We start from the raw sequence: 22,901 nt of genomic DNA, 5'->3' as shown, positions 1-22,901 counted from the left end.
GTTTTGTTGCTAACATGCCAGCGTGAAGTGAATGCAGGATATCTGTGTGTTCCTGTGTCCAATGTGTGATTTTAAAATCAGGTTTGATTAATTTATAGAGAGGTTTAACCCTTTCTGCGTAGTTTACAATGTATTTTCTTCCAAAATTTAGGAAACCTAGAATCAACTAAGTTTTTCATTGTTTTTGGAGGTTGGAGCAACGCACACTTATCTAAAAAGTTGGCTGCCAGGCTTTTGCCTTCACTTGATAGTTCATATCCTAGGAAAAGAACGTTGAGGTGGGCAATTCCTGATTTTTTTTAAATTGAATTTATAACCTTCAGAGGTGAAGCCCAGTATAATGGTATTTACCCAGTTCAAGTGCCTGTTCAGGTTATCGTCTGTCAGATAGATATCATCGACATATGAGAATACCTCGTCATCATAAATTTGTAGTAACTCTGTTACCCTTGCTGAGAATAACCCTGGACAATTCTTGAATCCCCGAGGGAGACGACAGAATTGACGCTGGGTCCCCACTATTGAGAAAGCTGTCAAATACCTACTTTCAGGTGCTTTGTTTTGACAAAAGAAACCGTTAGAAATATCTAATGTGGTTTTATATTTTTTAAGCACAATGTTATTCATTAATGCTGTACTATGTGCATTTTACACTGCAAAAGTTTTACAACAAGAGTTTAAGTGTCTGTAATCCAAAACTAGATGATATGTATTGTCTGGTTTAGAAACAGGAAAGAAAGGATTGTTCATTGATGAGGTGCATGTTTCAATCACCCTTTGGTATTCAAGTTGATCTAAGATCTCCCTGACCTATTTTTTAGTTTCTTGCTTAATTTGATACTGCCTTTGTTCAGTTGGTTGATTTTTTAACTGGATCTTATGGTGAGGTGAGTCCTCATCCCATCCTCCTATATGATTTTTGTATAATGCAGGTGCTTGGGCCACTGCCCATTTCCTGGCATAAGTATATTTTAAATGTACTGGAACATGGTTAGAGAAGGCTAGGATAATGATGTATTCGCCGTGTGGGCACTCTCTGACAAATCCTGGTGGCCAGTCCAGTTCTGCTAGAAGTATATCATAACCCTTTGAAAGTCGCTCCCAAAAGAGTGCTCACTTTTCTTGGTATGTCTCCCTCCATCTGGAGTGTTATTTCATATAACCTTTGCGGAGAACTAACCCTGTTGTCTGTAGTCTCAACTTGAATGTCTTCAATCAGGTCCACTGTCTCCAGAAGTCCCTTCAGGGTCTGGTAAGCTATTGATACTTCTGCTGCGCTGTCCAACATTGTCTAAGCCCATTCTCCATTCTTTAGTTGTGTTCTCAGAATCCTCGGCATGTATAATCTTCAGACCTGCTGTACGAGTTACTTACCTTCGGTAACGATGTATCTGGTAGGGATGAATCAAGCCGCAGATTCTTTCACGTAGAATTATCCCCAGGCGTGAGACTGGATCCGGAAACTTTTTGCCACAGCATCCCTGCGCGCCAGAGGGACGGGACGACACCACGCGACTCCGCCTAGGCGTCGTCCGTGTACGTGACGTCAGCGAGGTCAAATAAGCCCCACCCCGGCACGCCTACGTCAGTTTTCGTCGGAGAACTTTTCCGCGCAACAACGTGGAGCCACCAGGCAAACTGTGGGAGCAGGGGAACAGTGTGCGAAAGAGCAGAAACAAAGAATGGAGACAAGCGACACCACAAGGAGCGGTGCAACACTGCAGCCTCCAGAGGCAGGGGCGGAATAAAGAACAGAGAAGAGCCCCGAGCAGCCACCCTGCCAGCATGTAACCGCCTTCCCCCCCCCCCCTCCCCCGGAGACAGGGAACATATGTAAAAGCAGGATACCTGTAGCAGGCCTACAACCCCCACCCGGAAATAAGGAAGGGGAGCCAGCCCCAGAACAGACAGGACAACAACCTTCCAAGCCACCCCAGCACAGAGGGCAACCATGCTCCAAGGAACAAGGGCAGGGCATGGCCAGGTGACCCCCAGACAGAGGACGGCAGAGGGGCAGGGACCCCCAGCAGCAAGAGGAAAGGAGGGAGGGCAGAGATTGAAGGTAAACTTCCCCCCCAAACCTGGAGCAGCCCGAGTAGCGGGGCACAGGAGCACCATAACCCCATCCTCCAGAGAACCAAGGGGAGGAAGGAACAGCAACAAGACGGAGCAACCCGCCAAGAGCAAAGGAATGCACTGACAAGAGACACAGCCCCCCCACCAGGAGGCGAGTGCCAAGACCAACCCACGGGTCCTCGCAGAACGGGGAGGAAGAGCAGGCCGTGAAGGAATCTGCGGCTAGAATCGGCTCTACCAGATACATCGTTACTGAAGGTAAGTAACTCGCACATCTGATAGAGACTACTAGCCGCAGATTCCTTCACGTAGAATAGATACCCTAGCAATACCCACGGGGAAGGAGGGTCTGCGAAAAGACCCCCCAGCCATAACAGGACAGAGGGTCACACAGGGGACCAGACCTGCGGACCGGGCCATAACCCGGCCCCACCCAGGCAAGAGGAGCCCCCCACAAGCAGAACACCACCGACCCCAGAGGGATGGGGGAGAAGAAAAAAGGGGGGGGCTTTCACACTCACGATAGAGGAACCAAGGGCCAAGCCAGAGAGGCCGAAGTACCCCACACCCCTTCAAGGCAATAAGCTTCCCTCCAAAGCCAGGGGGGGAGCCAAGAGGGCCCAAGGAAACGGGGGAAAAAAGGCTAAGCCACACCAGATGGAAGGCAACAGGCCAACCAGAGCAGCGCTAACAGACAAGCCGCGAGAAACAAGAAAAAACAGCCCAGGGCCCCAGGAAGACCGAGTGGGCAACACCTGACAAGCGAGGGCACAGAATTATCCCAAGCAGGGAGAAGAGGAAAGGGCCGGACACACACCCACGAGGGGCCGCGCACATGCCTTCAAGAAGCAAAGCAACATACAGAAACGCCACGGAGAACAGGCAACAAAGGGCCACCAGAACTCCCCAGCAGATCGCAAGCTGTATAACAGCTACCACTACCCCACATAGGGTACGTTAAGTCCCAAGACATTGGAACCCTCTTTGGAAGAACTTCCGCAACTGAGGAAAAACAAAAGAGCCACAGGGAAAACACCCCGCGAATGGCTTGACAATCAGCCCAAAGGAAAACAGAAGGCCTAATCTCTGGGCCAAGTCTGCGTAACAGTTCTAGCAAATACAACACACACAGTGAACAAGGGCCGTCCAGCAGCCAACATTGCCAAAGTCCCCACAAGGAGGACTCAAAGGCCAGAAAACACACTCCACCGCAAGAGCGACCGTCCCAAGAAGGACCAGAACCATTTCAACTCCTTAATTACGGAGGAGGAGAAGGAGGAGGAGGAGGAGTATAAGGGGGAGGAGGAGGACGGAGCCCCGCCAGGAACCTTTGGATGGCGGAGTCAGCTGGGGCATGGAACAACAGGCTACCATCAAACAGGAGATCAATGAGCCGTTCCCGAATATTTTCGGGGAAGACGCCGTCCCGAAGCCAAGCATGGCGACGGAGAGCGACTGAGAAAGCCTTGGCCAGGCCCAGCACCCCTGAGATGTCCAGAGCGGAGTGAAGGATAAACGCTGCTAGCTCCCGGCCAACCAACGCATGACGCCGTAAGTCCACCTGAACAGTCTCCTGAGAAGCTGCGGACCCCAAAGACTCAACCGAGTCACACAGACAAGAGGAGGCCCCATCCAGGATACACAAGGTGTTCAGGGACCGCAGGGCTGCGCTGATCGAGGCAAACATGTTGCGCCCCCAAGAGTCCAGCCAGCGGGCCTCCCGGGAAGGCGGAGTCAACAGCGGCAGCAGGGAGGGATAGGCAGTCAGCAAAAGAGGAGTGGCAGCAGAGGGGTGGAGGGAAAGACACGCAGGGTCACGTGGCGCCGGAAGGTGCCGGTGTAGAAGGTGTTGAGGCACCGGATCCCCTGAGGCAGGACGCCCCCAAGCCCCCGTCAGGGACGAAAGTAGCGAACTCTCACAGGGAAGCAAGATCTCCCTCCCCCCAGAGCCCGGGTGGAGAACCTCCAAGAAATGATCTGTCGGAAAATGAGCAATCGGGTTACCCATGCGCAGAATATCCACAGCCGTGGACACCGTAGGAGCAAAGGCCGCACCCGCCTCTGTAGGACCCCGCGGCAGAGAAAGGAGCTCCTCCGTGGGCGACGGCTGCAGACTAAGGCAGCCGTCCCCCAAGCCAAGCGGAACAGGCAGGGGTGAGATCCGAAAGGTAGGAGGAGCCGAGGAATGGGGGACCTGATGCTCCTCTGGCGAACACCGCGGCCTCAGAAACGGCGGGGAGCCACCCTTTGACGATGCAGGTGAAAAAGCCACCACTCGACGGCCAGTCTCCGGGGAGGACGACACCAATATGCAAGCAGCCTCCGGAGAAGAGGGAGCGTCCGAAGACGAATCCGCAACTCGACGCCTGTCAGGATCCGTAGAGTCCGTTGCCTGAGGCAGAGCAGTAACGCCAGCCTGCGCCGAAGGAGATGCTGGATGGGGCTCCTCGAAGTCACACTGCACCAGGGACCGGAGCGGGGCCGGATTCGCAGTGGACAGGGGGCGGCGTTGTATTGGCGCTGACTCGACCTCTGCCGAGGCAGCCACCTGCGTGGAGGGACGAGAAGGACCAGGGGAGTGACACGAAGACCTCCGCCAGCCTCGGCCCAGTATACAACAGAGGTGGTCCGGTGAGCCATGCGGCGCCGCCAGGGCTGACCCAACCTCCGACTCGCCCTCCAACGAGGCAGCCGCCTGCGTGGAGAGACGAGAAAGTCCAGGAGGAGGGCGAGCGGTTCACGCCCAGCCTCGACCTGGAGCGGGACATGGAGAGTCCACTGCCCGGTCCAGCAGCTGCCGGCGCAGTAGCGGCGTCACCTCGGCCTTAGATACCTTGTCAAGGGTCCGAGAGGGGTTCGGGGATGTGACCCGAGCCCCGGTGACACCACAGGGACTCCCGCGGGAGTTTGCGGCGAGACAGAGATGCCGTGGTGTGAAGGAGGGACCCCAGAGGGGCCGCACCCCAACAGCACCAAATCCTCCAAGCCTGGATCTGACCCAGCCGGGGCCACCGGCGGCACCGCGGAAGGCCCCGCGCATGGCAAGGGAACCGCTGACGCCCCAGGAGGGGAAGGAGGAGGAGGAGACGCCAGCAAGGCCTGCAAAGCCGCCGCGTATGTCTCCATCTGGACTCTCGACGCTCCATCACCGGGGAACGGTGGGTAGGAGGACCCGCGGAGAGTCCATGCCCCCGGCAGGCCGAAACCCAGCCCCCGGGGACAAACTGCGACACTTACCCACCGGTGAGCGACGCTCTCGCGACATCAGGGAAGGGCGATGACAACGACTACGGCCGTATCTGAAGCCGTCTGCCGAGGCTGATCGAGGGGAGGAGGTCGACCTAGAGAGACGCGCCGAGATAAGTTTCATTCGGCATTCCCGCCGCGACTTCGGCTTCAACTGTTGGCACGCCTCACAATCTGTGGTGCCGTGATCCTCCCCCAAACACCACATACAAATGCGATGAGGGTCTGTCGCCGACATAAGACGCCCACACGACATGCAAGCTTTGAAGCCCGAAGGCATTTGCACACTGTTCCACCAAGAGAAGGACAATGATGAAGAAAAAAGGGGGCCCAAAACTGGCCCGTAGCAAGACTGGATCCGTGTTGCATGCGGAAAAGGAAATAACTGACGTAGGCGCGCTGGGGTGGGGCTTATGTGACCTCGCTGACGTCACATACACAGACGACGCCTAGGCGGAGTCGCGTGGTGTCGCCCCGCCCCCTGGAGCGCAGGGATGCTGTGGCTAAAAGTTTCCGGATCCAGTCTCACGCCTGGGGATAATTCTACGTGAAGGAATCTGCGGCTAGTAGTCTCTATCAGATATTTTCTTCTTGAAGAATTGAGGTTTTGTTTTTTTTCTTAACGGGTTGTTCGTTTTTGGACTTCACGCGTTCTTCTTTTTGATCTGACCGTCCTCTTCTTTCAGACGTCTGTGACGATATCTGAAAGGTACGAGAGGAACGTGTATCAGTATCTTGATACCTGTCATGTTTTCTCAAATTATCCCTATTCCTGAGGTTATACCTCCTTTCAGAGGGCTCCTTTGGAGGAGACCTACCTCGGGATTGAGAATCTTTCTCTTTTGAATGTTGTTTGTTATTTTCCCACTTCTTTTTAGAAGAGGTAGGATTGTTTTTAGTAAAGGCCTTTTCAGGACCTTCAGACAGTTGTGGTTTAACTGTGTAATTCTATAAAATTTTGTACCATATTAAGTATTTCTACGTCTGACATTGCTTCAATGTCAGGATGAGGTGTATAGCCGGCTAAAATCGGCCATGTTGCTCCTCGTCTACCTAGTGGACCGAGCCTGGTAATGTGATTGTAATGTTTTAGGGCGCCTTTAAACCAGAGAACATGCTCCTGGTATGTGAGTGGAATTTCAATATCCTCGAAAGGAATATACTCTTTGTAGAAGTGAAAAGTTTTAGTTACTGGATTTGATTCTGGGAATACTATCCATGAATAGAATATCGCATTTTCATCAGTTTCATTAAAACCTGTATAATCAAAAGCTGCTGCGACATCGTCGGGTACAGCTCCACCGGTTCCGGTGTTATTATCCCCGTTTAGGGACATTTGTTTAATGAAAGTTGCAGAGCAAGTTTCAAGGGAACAAAGATAAGGTGCACAATATTTTGGAACACTGTATCCTTCAACGTTGAACAAACCAAACAGCTAATACATAGGATTTTTTGTCCTACTCAGCTATGGCTGATATTATCCCTACCAACTCCAGACGTCTTATGGAGTATTATGAGTAGGGGTCTCTGAGAAAAACACGACTGAGTTACTTCAGTATCCAGCGTTATATGAGTGCCTTACCAAACCATTGGGCGCCATGTAGTGTAGTTCCTATATCCCTGATAGGCTCTGCGCATTGGACTAATATACACTATAGTTTTGACATAGGACTAAGGTCAGTATGTCTCTATCGAGTACATTACACTTAACGGGTTGTTCGTTTTTGGACTTCACGCGTTCTTCTTTTTGATCTGACCGTCCTCTTCTTTCAGACGTCTGTGACGATATCTGAAAGGTACGAGAGGAACGTGTATCAGTATCTTGATACCTGTCATGTTTTCTCAAATTATCCCTATTCCTGAGGTTATACCTCCTTTCAGAGGGCTCCTTTTGAGGAGACCTACCTCGGGATTGAGAATCTTTCTCTTTTGAATGTTGTTTGTTATTTTCCCACTTCTTTTTAGAAGAGGTAGGATTGTTTTTAGTAAAGGCCTTTTCAGGACCTTCAGACAGTTGTGGTTTAACTGTGTAATTCTATAAAATTTTGTACCATATTAAGTATTTCTACGTCTGACATTGCTTCAATGTCAGGATGAGGTGTATAGCCGGCTAAAATCGGCCATGTTGCTCCTCGTCTACCTAGTGGACCGAGCCTGGTAATGTGATTGTAATGTTTTAGGGCGCCTTTAAACCAGAGAACATGCTCCTGGTATGTGAGTGGAATTTCAATATCCTCGAAAGGAATATACTCTTTGTAGAAGTGAAAAGTTTTAGTTACTGGATTTGATTCTGGGAATACTATCCATGAATAGAATATCGCATTTTCATCAGTTTCATTAAAACCTGTATAATCAAAAGCTGCTGCGACATCGTCGGGTACAGCTCCACCGGTTCCGGTGTTATTATCCCCGTTTAGGGACATTTGTTTAATGAAAGTTGCAGAGCAAGTTTCAAGGGAACAAAGATAAGGTGCACAATATTTTGGAACACTGTATCCTTCAACGTTGAACAAACCAAACAGCTAATACATAGGATTTTTTGTCCTACTCAGCTATGGCTGATATTATCCCTACCAACTCCAGACGTCTTATGGAGTATTATGAGTAGGGGTCTCTGAGAAAAACACGACTGAGTTACTTCAGTATCCAGCGTTATATGAGTGCCTTACCAAACCATTGGGCGCCATGTAGTGTAGTTCCTATATCCCTGATAGGCTCTGCGCATTGGACTAATATACACTATAGTTTTGACATAGGACTAAGGTCAGTATGTCTCTATCGAGTACATTACACTTAACGGGTTGTTCGTTTTTGGACTTCACGCGTTCTTCTTTTTGATCTGACCGTCCTCTTCTTTCAGACGTCTGTGACGATATCTGAAAGGTACGAGAGGAACGTGTATCAGTATCTTGATACCTGTCATGTTTTCTCAAATTATCCCTATTCCTGAGGTTATACCTCCTTTCAGAGGGCTCCTTTTGAGGAGACCTACCTCGGGATTGAGAATCTTTCTCTTTTGAATGTTGTTTGTTATTTTCCCACTTCTTTTTAGAAGAGGTAGGATTGTTTTTAGTAAAGGCCTTTTCAGGACCTTCAGACAGTTGTGGTTTAACTGTGTAATTCTATAAAATTTTGTACCATATTAAGTATTTCTACGTCTGACATTGCTTCAATGTCAGGATGAGGTGTATAGCCGGCTAAAATCGGCCATGTTGCTCCTCGTCTACCTAGTGGACCGAGCCTGGTAATGTGATTGTAATGTTTTAGGGCGCCTTTAAACCAGAGAACATGCTCCTGGTATGTGAGTGGAATTTCAATATCCTCGAAAGGAATATACTCTTTGTAGAAGTGAAAAGTTTTAGTTACTGGATTTGATTCTGGGAATACTATCCATGAATAGAATATCGCATTTTCATCAGTTTCATTAAAACCTGTATAATCAAAAGCTGCTGCGACATCGTCGGGTACAGCTCCACCGGTTCCGGTGTTATTATCCCCGTTTAGGGACATTTGTTTAATGAAAGTTGCAGAGCAAGTTTCAAGGGAACAAAGATAAGGTGCACAATATTTTGGAACACTGTATCCTTCAACGTTGAACAAACCAAACAGCTAATACATAGGATTTTTTGTCCTACTCAGCTATGGCTGATATTATCCCTACCAACTCCAGACGTCTTATGGAGTATTATGAGTAGGGGTCTCTGAGAAAAACACGACTGAGTTACTTCAGTATCCAGCGTTATATGAGTGCCTTACCAAACCATTGGGCGCCATGTAGTGTAGTTCCTATATCCCTGATAGGCTCTGCGCATTGGACTAATATACACTATAGTTTTGACATAGGACTAAGGTCAGTATGTCTCTATCGAGTACATTACACTTAACGGGTTGTTCGTTTTTGGACTTCACGCGTTCTTCTTTTTGATCTGACCGTCCTCTTCTTTCAGACGTCTGTGACGATATCTGAAAGGTACGAGAGGAACGTGTATCAGTATCTTGATACCTGTCATGTTTTCTCAAATTATCCCTATTCCTGAGGTTATACCTCCTTTCAGAGGGCTCCTTTTGAGGAGACCTACCTCGGGATTGAGAATCTTTCTCTTTTGAATGTTGTTTGTTATTTTCCCACTTCTTTTTAGAAGAGGTAGGATTGTTTTTAGTAAAGGCCTTTTCAGGACCTTCAGACAGTTGTGGTTTAACTGTGTAATTCTATAAAATTTTGTACCATATTAAGTATTTCTACGTCTGACATTGCTTCAATGTCAGGATGAGGTGTATAGCCGGCTAAAATCGGCCATGTTGCTCCTCGTCTACCTAGTGGACCGAGCCTGGTAATGTGATTGTAATGTTTTAGGGCGCCTTTAAACCAGAGAACATGCTCCTGGTATGTGAGTGGAATTTCAATATCCTCGAAAGGAATATACTCTTTGTAGAAGTGAAAAGTTTTAGTTACTGGATTTGATTCTGGGAATACTATCCATGAATAGAATATCGCATTTTCATCAGTTTCATTAAAACCTGTATAATCAAAAGCTGCTGCGACATCGTCGGGTACAGCTCCACCGGTTCCGGTGTTATTATCCCCGTTTAGGGACATTTGTTTAATGAAAGTTGCAGAGCAAGTTTCAAGGGAACAAAGATAAGGTGCACAATATTTTGGAACACTGTATCCTTCAACGTTGAACAAACCAAACAGCTAATACATAGGATTTTTTGTCCTACTCAGCTATGGCTGATATTATCCCTACCAACTCCAGACGTCTTATGGAGTATTATGAGTAGGGGTCTCTGAGAAAAACACGACTGAGTTACTTCAGTATCCAGCGTTATATGAGTGCCTTACCAAACCATTGGGCGCCATGTAGTGTAGTTCCTATATCCCTGATAGGCTCTGCGCATTGGACTAATATACACTATAGTTTTGACATAGGACTAAGGTCAGTATGTCTCTATCGAGTACATTACACTTAATTACTTGTGTGTGCCAGCTAACTCAGAAGTCACTAGAAAACTTCTCGAATAAACAAGAAGGGATTAGTTTCTGACAACCGCATAAACATGACAACTTTGTTTCCCTTAGAATCGGAACAATCTCAGAATCGTGGAAACAATAGATAACAGTTTCACTCGGTCAATCGTGCATGCCTCGTTTCTACAGAGTTTCACAGAAATAGATAGATGGGCGTTTCAACAAAAAGAGTTTATTGAACAGTCTTATTTCTCGTGCAAGAGAGATGAACTGCTACAATCTTAAGACAGAATGCAAAGTATAATACATACAGAGTTAGCAGTAAGATAACATAATACTGCAATATCATTCTTTGTAGCTATGACAGGTATTCATAAAAATACATACATAAATAACACAGGCTAAAATGTTAATACTCATCTGATGCTTCTAGCTAGTTCTACCCCAGTGTACTTAACCTAATTGTAGTACGAGGTAAGAAGTAGCTGTTGTTTGTCTATAGTCTAGTTTAGCTATAGTTGCCAAGATTTGCCAAAAGTCCCTCTATGTTCTAGTCCGCTCCATACCTTAGAATGAGTGAGGTTGGAATCTCTTTCCGAGTCTCGATCTCTTAACAACCCACAAGGGGAGTCAGAAACACTGGAGCTGGATTCTCTGAGAGGAGGATGACAGCGTCTAGTCAGTGCGTCAGGCGGGGACTTGATTTCCTTCCGAACCTGCCGTGGCGAGCCGCATTGTGCAAGTAGGCAGCTGAACCGTGGTTTGCCATGGTAAGTGAATGTATATTTATACCTTGAAGGTGTTTAGGAATAACAGTATTGACGTAAAAGTCGCGCAGAAGAACGTCATGAATCAACCCTTAAGGAATAGATGTTCATGCATAATAAATGAGTTCTTAGAGAAATCAATATCCAAGCAAGGGGAAGTCCAAAAGGCTTAAGAGTCTGGTTTTCCAAGAACTCGTTGTGACGTAGATGAAAGGATGTAGGTGTCCATGCCTGTATTTGGTTAGCATGGATAATGCCTAAATAAGGGTAGGATCTCTAGGCCTAAATATGAGCAATGCGAATTGTGCCTATACACGGACATAAATCGGGAAACCTATATACGGTATCTAAATCGACACACAACAGTGCTTGATCTTCTCCATCACTCTGGGCAGAAGTAGTATAGACGGAAAGGCGCATAGAAGACCGCAACTCCACTCGCGACGAAAAGCGTTGCCTAGTGAGTGCCGCCTTAGAAATTCCAATGCACAGAACTGCTGACATTGCGCATCCTCTTCGGTGGCGAATAGATCTAACCAAGGCTCTCCCCACTGCTGAAAGAGACCTCGCACCTCCTCCGAGTGATGCGCCATTCGTGATCCATCATGCACCTGCGGCTGAGTTTGTCCGCCCTGGCGTTCGGAGAACCTGCCAGGTGTTGAACCACCAGGGATATGCCCTGATGTTCCAGCCATGTCCAGAGGCGGAGGATCTCCTGACATAGGGTCGACGACCCCAACCAGCCTTGTTTGTTACAGTACCACATGGCAGTGGTGTTGTCCGTGAAAACCTGCATGGACAGATGGAAGGAATGCCTTGAGTGAAAGACGAATCACCCGAATTTCCAGAAGGTTGATGTGGAGCCCGGACTCCGCCGGAGACCAGAGGCCTCTGATCTTCACCTCCCCCATGTTGCCGCCCCATCCCAGGAGTGATGCATCGGTCACCACTGTGAACTCTGGTTGAGGATGAGAGAGGGATCTGCCTTCCACCCAATCCTGGTTCGTAAGCCACCACTGCAATTGGTGTGCAGCGCCCTCCGAGAACTGGACGCAATCGGACAGATTCCCTTGATGTTGGGCCCACTGGAACTTCAGGTCCCACTTCAGAGCCCATATATGACATCTGGCATGATCCACCAGCAAGATGCAGAAGGCCATCAGACCCAGTAGCCTGAGGGCCATCCTGACCGAAACCCGGGATAGAGGCTGAAAGATCGGAATCATAGCTCGAATATCCTGGACTAGCTGTTCGTGAGGATAAACACGAAACTGTGTTGTGTCCAGAACCGCTCTGATGAAGAAGAGCTTCTGAGAAGGGGTCAGGTGTGACTTCGGCACGCTGATGGAAAACCCCAGCGAAATCAGGAGGTCGGCCATAGTCTGGAGGTGGGAGACACGACAGCCTGGGGCGAGCCCGCCTTCAACAGCCAGTCATCGAGATAGGGGGAAGATGTTTATTTATTTATTTGGATTTATTTATGTATTTGTATAGCACACTAATACCCGGAGGGGTCTAGGCGCTGACTAGATTGGAACTCCTGATCTGCGCAGATGAGCTGCGACCATCGCCATCACTTTCGTGTACACCCGAGGGGCGCTAGTAAGGCCCAAGGGGAGCACGGTAAACTGAAAATGCTCGTGGCCTACTGTGAACCATAGGTAACGCCTGTGGGCCGGCAGGACGAGGATGTGCAAATAGGCGTCCTGCAAGTCCAACGCTACCATCCAGTCTCCAGGGTCGGGGGCAGACCTGAGCGAGCGTCAACATTTTGAACTTCTCCTTCCAGAGGAAGCGGTTGACCTACCTGAGATCCAAGAAAGCACGCAGGCCTTTGTCCTTCTTGGGCACCAGAAAGGAGTGGGAATAGCAACCACAACCTACTTCTGGGGCAGGAACGCGCTCAATGGCTCCCTTGGCCAAGAGTGCCAAAACTTCCTGTTGGAGAAGGGCCAGGTGATCCTCCTACATGCGATGGTACTGGGGTGGCATGGATGGAGGGGTAGTCTCGTAGGAGAGGGAGTAGGCCCTTCAGACTATTTGCAAAACCCACCATTCCGACATGATGGTGCGCCAGTGGGGGAGGTGATGGCGAATCCTGCCGCCCACTGGCATTTGGTGACCCTGAAAGGTCGGACTTGGAGGGTTTGGAGGCTGCTGCAGAGGGGGCTGTGGTAGACAGGCCTGCCCGCTGGCCATCAGAACCACGGTGGTGGTTCCCACATCCCTGCTGGGGCTGAACAACTTGTGCAGGCCTGTGGCTCTGGGCGGGACGGAGCGGGGCACCCCTTCGGTAGCCACGAAAGGGGCGAAAGGCAGACTGCGCAGAGCGTGTGGTGGAGACAACCAAGGACCTGGCCATAGCCCGAGAGACCCTAAAGAGCTCTAGCCCGATGTCTGCCTTGTCGCCGAAAAGGTGACAGCCATCAAAGGGCATGTCCATAAGTGTGGATTGGACATCCCCGGAAAAACCAGTCGAACACAATCAGATGTAGCGTCAAAGGGCTACTGACGTGGAAATCGTCTTGCCAAGTGCGTCGGCGGTACCCAGCCCACAGCGGATGGTAAACTTCGCTGCGTCTCTCCCTTCAGCAACCGCTCAAGAGAGCACGGCCCAGGCCTCCTCCAGTCACTGAGGCAGCACTTGTGCAACCATGTCCCACACGGAGTGGGTGTAACAGCCCAATAGACATGCAGTGTTTACAGACCGCATTCCCAAGCTGGAGGAAGAAAACATCTTCTTCCTAAGATGATCCAGCTTCTTGGATTCCCTGACCAGGGGAGAGGTAGGGAATGCGCCCTTGGACGTGGAGGCTTGGACTACCAAGCTCTCAGGGGTGGGGTGTTGGGAGAGGAAAGTGGGGTTGCCCGGGGCTGGGCGGTGGAGTCAGGCAATCCTCCTGTCCACAGGAGCCCCTGTGTTGGGCCTGGAACAGGTGCCCAAAAGGATGTCTGCCAGGGCTTCATTAAACAACAACAGGGACTCCGAAGAGTTCGCTGCTGGTGGAAGCACCTCTGTCAGGAGGTTAGTCCTGACTGCCACCGTAGCTAGCTTGAGGTGGAGAGCCTCGGTCGCCCTACACAACACCACTGCATATGATGCTCCCTCCTCCGTAGCCACGGTAGGAGGAGACAAAATGCCATGGTCGGGTGAGGTATCCAGACCACTGGCTTCCCCCAATTCCTCTCTCCAGTCCTGCTCATACACCAGCTGGTCTGTTAAAGGGTCTCCAGACCCCTCCCAATCCTCCTCACCCTCCTCTGGCTGCCAATCTGGTCTCAAAGAGCCAGGGTAGAACAGGGGCACAAAAGTACCCGTCAGCGTCAGATCCGTCATCAGTCGACGCCGGTCCGACTTCATGTCTACCTTGAGGTGGAGGACGGGGTTGATATCGGGTGGGGAAATAGCCGATACTAGTGGCGGAGTGGTGCCTGTGGAATCGGCACCGGAGGAGGCGTAACAAGGTTGAACGGCGCCAATCCGGATACAGGGGGACCCTGCGGCGCCAAAGCCGTCGAAGGCCCGGGGCCCCCAGCCGAGTCCACGGGGCCCGAAGGCACGCCGGCAGAGTCGGACTGCCCAAAGATGGCATGCATCGCTTCGTAGAAACTCCGAAGCTGGGCAGGGGTCGCACCGGGTCCGGGAAAGGGAGGGAAACCCGAAGTCGATCCAGCAGGCTCTGCACGTGGAGCCGCGGGAGGGGCACCACCCGCATCCTTCGTTGAATCGGCCAACGGACAGGGAGAAGTCTTACAGTGATGATGCTTCTTCGACTTCTTTTTGTGCTTTGACTTACCTGACCCGCAGTGTGAAGACTTCGACGAAGAATGGTGTTGGCTCTGCGACCAGTCCCTCGACCTCATCTGCGACTGGGACCTCGAGCGGCACGGAGCCGACTGCCAGGCCTCGAGTAGCTTTCGGGACCGCTCCCGCAAAGACTTCATGGCCATGGTTCGGCAGTCGGAGCACGACTTTGGGTCGGGGTCGCGCTCCAGGCAGTAGAGGCACATGCGGTGCGGATCCGTCACCGACATGAGTCGGTTCCAGGAACCGCAAGCCTTAAGGCCGGGCATCCCTCGTGCACCAGCAGTCGATGGACTCAACAACAACGAAGTCGACAAAAGTCAAGAAAAACGTTCAGTCAATAATTGACTGGGGGTAGCGCTCCGGATCTGCACTTGTTGGTGCAAAAAAAGAAAGAACTGACGTCAGCGTGCGAGGGCGGCATCTATGTTGATACCACAACATCATCCCGGCGACCACAATGCCGATGACGAACGCGAAGTCGACCGAGGCCACCTTCCTACATGCAGAGGTACTGCTGCCGAAATTTTTTACGGATCCAGTCTGACGCCTGGGGGAGATTCTAAGGTAAGGAATCTATAACTAACTGTTTCTTTCAGATAACAGAAAGGTAAACCAATAGGAATTTAGGGACAAATTAACACCCTTCCAGGCAATAGCAGGGCTGCTTTATGAACCACAGATAAACCCCCTCGATACAGATTAATAATCGATGTGCAACTCCAGACTGCCTGAACTCTTGCCATTGACAAAGGGAGGATAGCATGATGATAGACATACAACAGGCACCCGCTAGTATCTCTCCATCGCTCCCCCAGATATCCGAAGTGGGAACTGGGTGGCTGAATGTAATTAGTTGGAATAAAGCTGGGTTAAGACATAAACTAGCAGATAAAAACTAGATAGAACTTATTAATAAATAGGATTTACTATGTCTACAAGAGACATCGGAAACAGGTTCGGTCCATTTAGACGGCTTTCGATCGCATTTTACGCCAGCCCTCCCGTCCAGAGCCGGAAGTGCAAGTGGAGGTATCTTGACACTGGTAAGAAATACATTAAATTTCAAGATATTAGCTTCCCATATTGATTCCCTATACTATAACTTCTAGCTGATCAAAACCCCGGAAGGTACCATCATTCTTTTAATTAACTATTACAATAATAATTTTACAATAGAGAAGTCAAGAATCCTAGATGTAGTGGAAAAAGCAATTGAAGCATACACTAGAGACTACAATAGTATTGTAAACATCTTATGGGTGGGTCATTTTAATGCACATAGTTGTCACAATATGATAAAATCAGTGTGTGATCTAATAAATGAGGAAGGAGAAGTGATACCTCGCTTCACACATAATGATTACGGCCAAGCACTTAATAGGTTGCTTATTTCAAGGAATTTAGAAATTATCAATCCATTGGATATCAACACAGGCATGTTACATAAAACATTTGTAACCAACTTGCAGGGGACCACCATTAACTACACAATAGTCTCAATGCCACCAAAGTCCTCTTTAGAGATATACAAATGTATCCTTCACACTTTAGTGATCATACAGCATTAGTGTGTAAACTGAAATGGAAAAAAATTAAACGCTATGGATACTAGCTGTATTCCACAGCTGTATATAGGGGAAAAAATGGGATATCTCTTAAATGGGGCAAAATCGATAAAGAAAAAGCGGTCCCTTTGGTGGTTAATAATAGATACTCTGAAATAATGGTTTGTTTAAATTTAGACTATCCCCAAACAACTGTGGTGGCAGCTTTTTAACTTATTATGAAGGAGGTGAAATCCAACCTTGTAAATAATACCCCTACTTGCATCTCCTCTAGATGAGGCTGGTTTGATCTAACCTGTACTAAACCTCTATCTAACCTCCACAAAGCCATTAAGCTAACTCCTAGGGATCAATCATTGGTTAGTTCCCTTCACAAACAGTACAAAGAGGCCAGAAAGAGTAGCCAAAAAGTACTAAAAGAGGAGGCCTGGGAACACCTTAAACAGGCTGCAGTCACAAACAATTTAAAAGAGTTTTGGGCCGTAATTAACTCTCCATTCTTGGCAAATAACTCAGACCCCACTCTTGAGACCCATGTGGACGAAGACACCTGGGTTGAACATTTTCAAAACATCTTTGGTCTTACTATCGGTGAGCTGGAACCTCATCCGGGAGATCCTCTACTAACATTAAACACTTTTTTTTTATTGTTTGAAGAATTTGAGAATTGAGAGGCCATAGAACAGTGTAACAGGAATAAGGCTCCTGGACCGGATGGTGTACCTATTGATTTTTTTGTTGAAAAAACAGATCTGTGGTGTCCATTTTTAACCAATGTTTTTAATGCAATAGCCAGGGTGGGGCCACCAGAATCCTGGTCTAATTCAATTACAGTCCCAAAATATATATAAATGGTGATAGATCAATTCCCAAAAATTATCGTCCTATCTCTCTGATAAATGGCTCTGCCAAATTAATGGGACGTGTCCTATTAAACAGATTAGAGGAATGGGCCAGTCAGAGAAATATCTTGATCCCTGTGCAATATGGCTTTAAAAAACATAAAAGGAACAATGGATCAATGCCTAAATTTACATCGGATTACCTCCAAATACTGCATAGCCAAAAGGGGAACGCTCTATATGACACTTATGGATTTGTCAGCAGCCTTTGATTGCATTTCCCGCCTCCAATTACGGCTTATTCATGGAAGAAATGAGTATTGAAAAAGCCATTATCGCCTTTATAAGACAACTGTATCCACAGGTTACAGCTTGTGTACGATATGGAAATAAGGGGGAATGTACTAGGTGGTTCAGGATTGAAAGAGGGGTCAGACAGTGATGCGTCCTGGCCCCCTTTCTATTTTCCTTATACACGAATGGAGTGGAGGCACCTTTGCTAGATTCCACCCTAGATGTCCCTACGATAAATGAGACCCGCATTCCCATACTCATTTATGCGGATGGCGCAGTGCTAATTGCCAGGACTGGTATGGCACAGCAGGAACCGATAACAGAGTATGCAATAATTATGGAAAAGCTGGACCTCTATGTAAATGAGGCCAAATCCTTTGTGTTAGTGGCTGGTCAACGGGCAAAGAAAATCCCTGTTTTTCATGTAGATGGTCTTAAAATTGAACAAATAGACACCTTTTCGTGTTTGGGAAAATTGCTTAATAAAACTGCATCTTGGAATATTAAATATGGTTGTAAATAGAAGCTTGTTTTTAGAAAAAAGCATTAATGCAATTTTTAGTTTTACTAAAAAATTAGGCTCCAAACCACTGGATGTAATAAAGGAGATATATAGGGCTAACTATATCTCTGTTGCAACATATGTAGCAGGAGTATGGGGATTCACAAATCCTGAGTCACTTCAATTGATAAAAGATACCTTTCTGAAAAAATGAGTGGCCCTCCCCAGAAGCTGTTCTTCTTTTAACTGGCATCGTGAGTTAGACATACTATTTATAGCTGATCCGATTCGCCTAGCACCAATCTTGTTGTGGCACTCATCATGGAGAAGGGAAACATTATAATTGACTCAAAATATCATTCGGGACTGTCTCTTGCTTGACAACACGTATAAAATCCCATGGATCTCGTATGTTCAACATACTTTTACCACTTTAGGCTTGCAACATTTTTTAGAGACCCCTTCAACAAGTGGGTCTATATCTAAAAAAATGACTAAAAATACAATTCTTAAGAAAATGGAACGAGAAAGATATGTATATATTATTTAAAAAAGAATGGTTTTAACTTATTTGAACATACCTGTTACTCCTGAGGGGACAGCCTCATATCTGTCTTTTGTAACAAACCCCCAGTACCTTTTTGTATTGTTGAGATTTAGAGTAAATCTTATCTCCTGCATGTTGGGCTATCCATCTGGTTATCTACTCGCAGCAAGCTTTGCCTCCCTGCAAATGTGATGGGAGTTTCATCTCAAACTGATCTACATTTTATGTTCTTTTGTAAACACTATACAAATTATCGTTTACTGCTTCCTGTGTACGATATTTTATTGAAAACTGTGCTGTGTCCTTCTACGATCTATATGCTTTTTAGATCGAATAAAGTATTTTGAATTTAATTGACACACTGTCAATAGTGATCAACAGGATCGTCATCAGTAGAAACAAACTCAACCTCTCTGCATGTGAATCATCTCTAGGCAATCTCACGTCCTGTTCAAATAACAGAAGCGAATCAGCTCTGCAAATGGCTCTCAGAAGGCTTCCACAAAAAGATTCAACAAAAGACATTCACACAACCAAACTATTGACCTGACACCCAATCATCAGATAATGGAGAAAAAACAAGAAAAACACCCTACTCCAAATCAAGGAAAAATCTAAGCCCCATCATAACAAAACCTATCTCCGATGACTCAACAGGTTCAACAAATTATCCATAAAAGGATAATAAGACTCCACTATTATGACTGCATCACCATAGCCAAATGTTCTACCAGGAAACTTCAAATGACCTCAAGCAATTATGCAACCCAAAGTACAACATTAACAGGAACCTTCACTTATTACATAGAATGCACTGCCTGACACATTATAAGTTTTGCACAACATGTATTGCACCCCCAAAGGCCGAAGAAAGCTGGATAATGTGAAAGTGTGATGTGTGTGTGGTGTAACGTGCTACATGCTTGCTTTTACCATTGATGAATCAAAACGATGCTGCCAGGAAAACCTATTAACAATAACTTTTTTGGTATTTGTTAAGGTATCGGAGAATCTCCTAAACAGGTTATGTAGTGACTTACAAAAACACACCAATTAGCCAAAACACACTATATTAAAAAATATGAGCCAAAGTAAATATAATATATTGGCGTTCTACAAGGTGAAATTGGCATAGTGCTTGTGAAAGTGAGGTCATAATAAAAAAATCAAATGTACAACATCTATTACATCAATAGGACTTTGTGATCTATTACATACAAATTTAAAGGGACAAGCCGTTAACGTCTTATTCTGACTCTTAGCCGTCAATCTGCATCAAGTACTAGTGTATCTGGCTGCAGTTCCATTAATCACAACACTTAGCCCCGTGTATCTTTGAGGTCCACCAAACCAGATACCAGCACAATGGATGGTCTATTTCCCATTTGCTTATCAAGACGAAGGCCCTACACTAGTACCACCCCTCCCTAATAAGTGGTTTTGAGGGTGCCCCAAACATACATGGTTTGAAAAGTCTAAATTGCGATAAATTAGGAGGTTGATGCTAACTGACTGTACCATCAACAAAAACACGAAACTCTTTGTTGGAAAAGTAAAGAAACACATAAGATCGCTTGGACTGAGCAGGAATGCAGAAAACCTAGCCCATTCCCAGCAGGTGATGAAGTCTACAGCAACCACCAGAAAGAAACTCTTGCCATAACAAGGATTGAATAGGTAGCACAGAACAACAGGTCAAAGTCACCCTACGACTAGAACCAAATCTTATTTAACCTTGGTAAGTAAGAGCATATGTGCAATCAGCTCTCATGCACCTTAGCTCAAATCCACCCTTCAGGGGAAATACACATGCTTGCATCGAAAATCATGCACAACACAAGGCACGCTCCAGTCCCTAACCTTTTCGAAACAAACATTTCAGAATTCTGAGCCTCTTAAATCTCATTCCTCTTCACTGTACTAGGTGCCACAGTACAGTGAGAAGTAACACAATTAGAGCATAGCCTTTGACATTGTGCACCACATAATTACCCCCAAATAGGTGGTGCTATAAATGAATCCACATTCTTCCAACCAAGCACTTGCATGCCAAGGGCTTCAGAGTTTCATCGTGGTAGTAATAGCTCCAAAACAACAACTACCCTTTAATTAAGATGGGACAAAAGAAAGGACTGTGATGCAGGGGAGAGTGTGATACATTGATGTGTTTTGTAAAGCTCTGCATGTATTGTTCACTAAACAAGGATTTCTCCTTTTTAGAGATGTTGCGTTTTATTAAATTATATTAGACCGTATACACAAAGACTCATGTTAGATGCTCTGAAAAAGAGAGGTAGAAGAAGACTTACCTTGGAAAAATATATTTTTTCCCCCCGGATTTTGATGACAGGTCAAGAGCTTTGCTGATTCGGATACAAGAAACTGCAGTCTTCACTCCATCATCGTATAGACCTAAAAGGAGTGCAGACCACAGTCATGTTGAAGAAAAGATCACATTCTACAGAAGCTGCACTTAAACCTGTAAAAAATCCTTCAGGACCAAAGTTTACTCTCAAGCACTCCAAAATAAAACTAACTCATTACTTAGACAGACCAAACATTTCTTGACACAGCTATTCTCCTGGACACTGGATAAGCTATTTAAATTAAAACTACTAGATACAACCTTATGCTGGACTTATGGGAAGAAGATTGCGACCCATCTCAATAGAATCTTCAATAAAAATCAATTGATTTGGACTGCCTCACACTATACTAGACCCACAAGTGCCACCCATACTACCTCTCTCAAACTCAGGCCTTGCACTTCTGGACCTTTTATAAACCATTGCAATTGAAGGCATTCCCATAGCATGGAAATCTGCTGACCATATATCATTCCATACCTGGTGGGCTTGGGTAACATATCTCAGAAGCACACAGTGCACAAGCTAAGCTTCCAGAAAATCTACAAATACCACAGATGATATGGAGTATGCTTGACAACTTCTTACAAAATCCATCCCCTAACTTGGACTTGTTCTCTACAAACTTAACTTAAGCTGGTGATACACCAGTCCATCCCCATGTCATAACCCGACCTGTATATAACGCCACCTCCCCCATTTCTGGCCTCCTCTGTCACCTTTCTTCCTACTCGTTTTTTCTTCTTTTATCAAGGAGGTACTTTCATTATGCACATTTTGTCACTATTTCTAAACATAAACATTGCCTAGTGTTATATATAGGATACCCTACAACCACTGACATAAGATATTTGGGCCAATTATATAATCTGATTGTTATTAATACTGTTACAAATGGTATATTATTTCACCTTTATACTGAATACCTTATAGTCTCAGCCTCTGGAGCCCAAATTTGTACATCATTATCTAATCTATATCACTAGTGATTTTGTGTTACTTTTGTGGAAATTTAGATGAGATTTAATGAAATATATATATATATTTTTTTTTTAAACACACAAAAATCTCAACTGGAGATTACCGGTCTAACAAAACTCCACCTTTGGTGTAGGGGCAAGAGATAAAGAGAGCGAGGGAGACAAGCAAAGGAAAAGATGAAAAAGAGATGTGAATAAGACTGTGCATGTTCATGAGTTTGTGAAATGTGGAAATTAGATATGACTGAGACAGAATATATTTATAAATATATACAAATGTGTATGATTGTGCGACTTAGAAGTAACATTGAAAATAAATAAAATTTGTACAATACTTTTTGTAAGTGGGAACATACTGGCATTTTGTTAAAGTGCCTGGAAAGTATGATATAATTGGCTGTCATGGTCATTAGGTATTATCATTATGTTATGATATACTCCTTTTATGCCAGTGTATGAAAGTACTTTTTGCACTGTATATTTATGTTATACTCAGCTGTTGTTCAAAAGTTGGGTTCCATCCTTATTTAATCACATAGATGAAATAGCTGATATTGTACATGGTGAAATATGGTATTTTTCGTGTAAAAACATGTCTGATGCTGGTATGTGTGTACAAAGTGTTAAGCTAATTTTCAGATATTTTAACATACTCCTTTGATGCCACCACATTATAGTACTTTAGGTAGTGTCTTGGTGTTGCCCTTGTCTACAAAGTGTTCAGCTTAATCAGTGTAGATGTGAAACATCTACTTGAAAGTAGGCTGGGTGACACTTTTAGTGACTTTTGCTCTACAACATGTTCCATGTTAGCATGCTTGCCACCTGGTAAGCAAAGAATGTTGAGAAGCAAGTCAGGAAATGTTATTTGACAATGCATGAGAAATGGCTTGCAATGAAGCACAGAAATGTCCATCACCAACCATGGCATTTTAAGTC

At 46.2% G+C, this 22,901-nt stretch overlaps 1 protein-coding gene across 1 annotated transcript in view; it reads right to left on the bottom strand.

The window, feature by feature from the left end:
* The window catches only part of ATG2A (autophagy related 2A), a 2,561,659-nt gene that overhangs the window by 1,826,148 nt on the left and 712,610 nt on the right, over positions 1–22,901 (bottom strand). Inside the window, exon 16 of the mRNA XM_085625535.1 lies at positions 20,926–21,028. Coding sequence (XP_085481661.1) covers positions 20,926–21,028 — 103 coding nt within the window. The remainder of the gene's footprint in view (positions 1–20,925; positions 21,029–22,901) is intronic.

This window comes from Triturus cristatus, chromosome 9, assembly GCF_964204655.1.
Source record: "Triturus cristatus chromosome 9, aTriCri1.1, whole genome shotgun sequence".
NCBI lineage: Eukaryota > Metazoa > Chordata > Amphibia > Caudata > Salamandridae > Triturus > Triturus cristatus.
The sequence above is the reverse complement of the archived record's forward strand: the minus strand, read 5'-3'. Positions and strand labels throughout refer to the sequence as shown.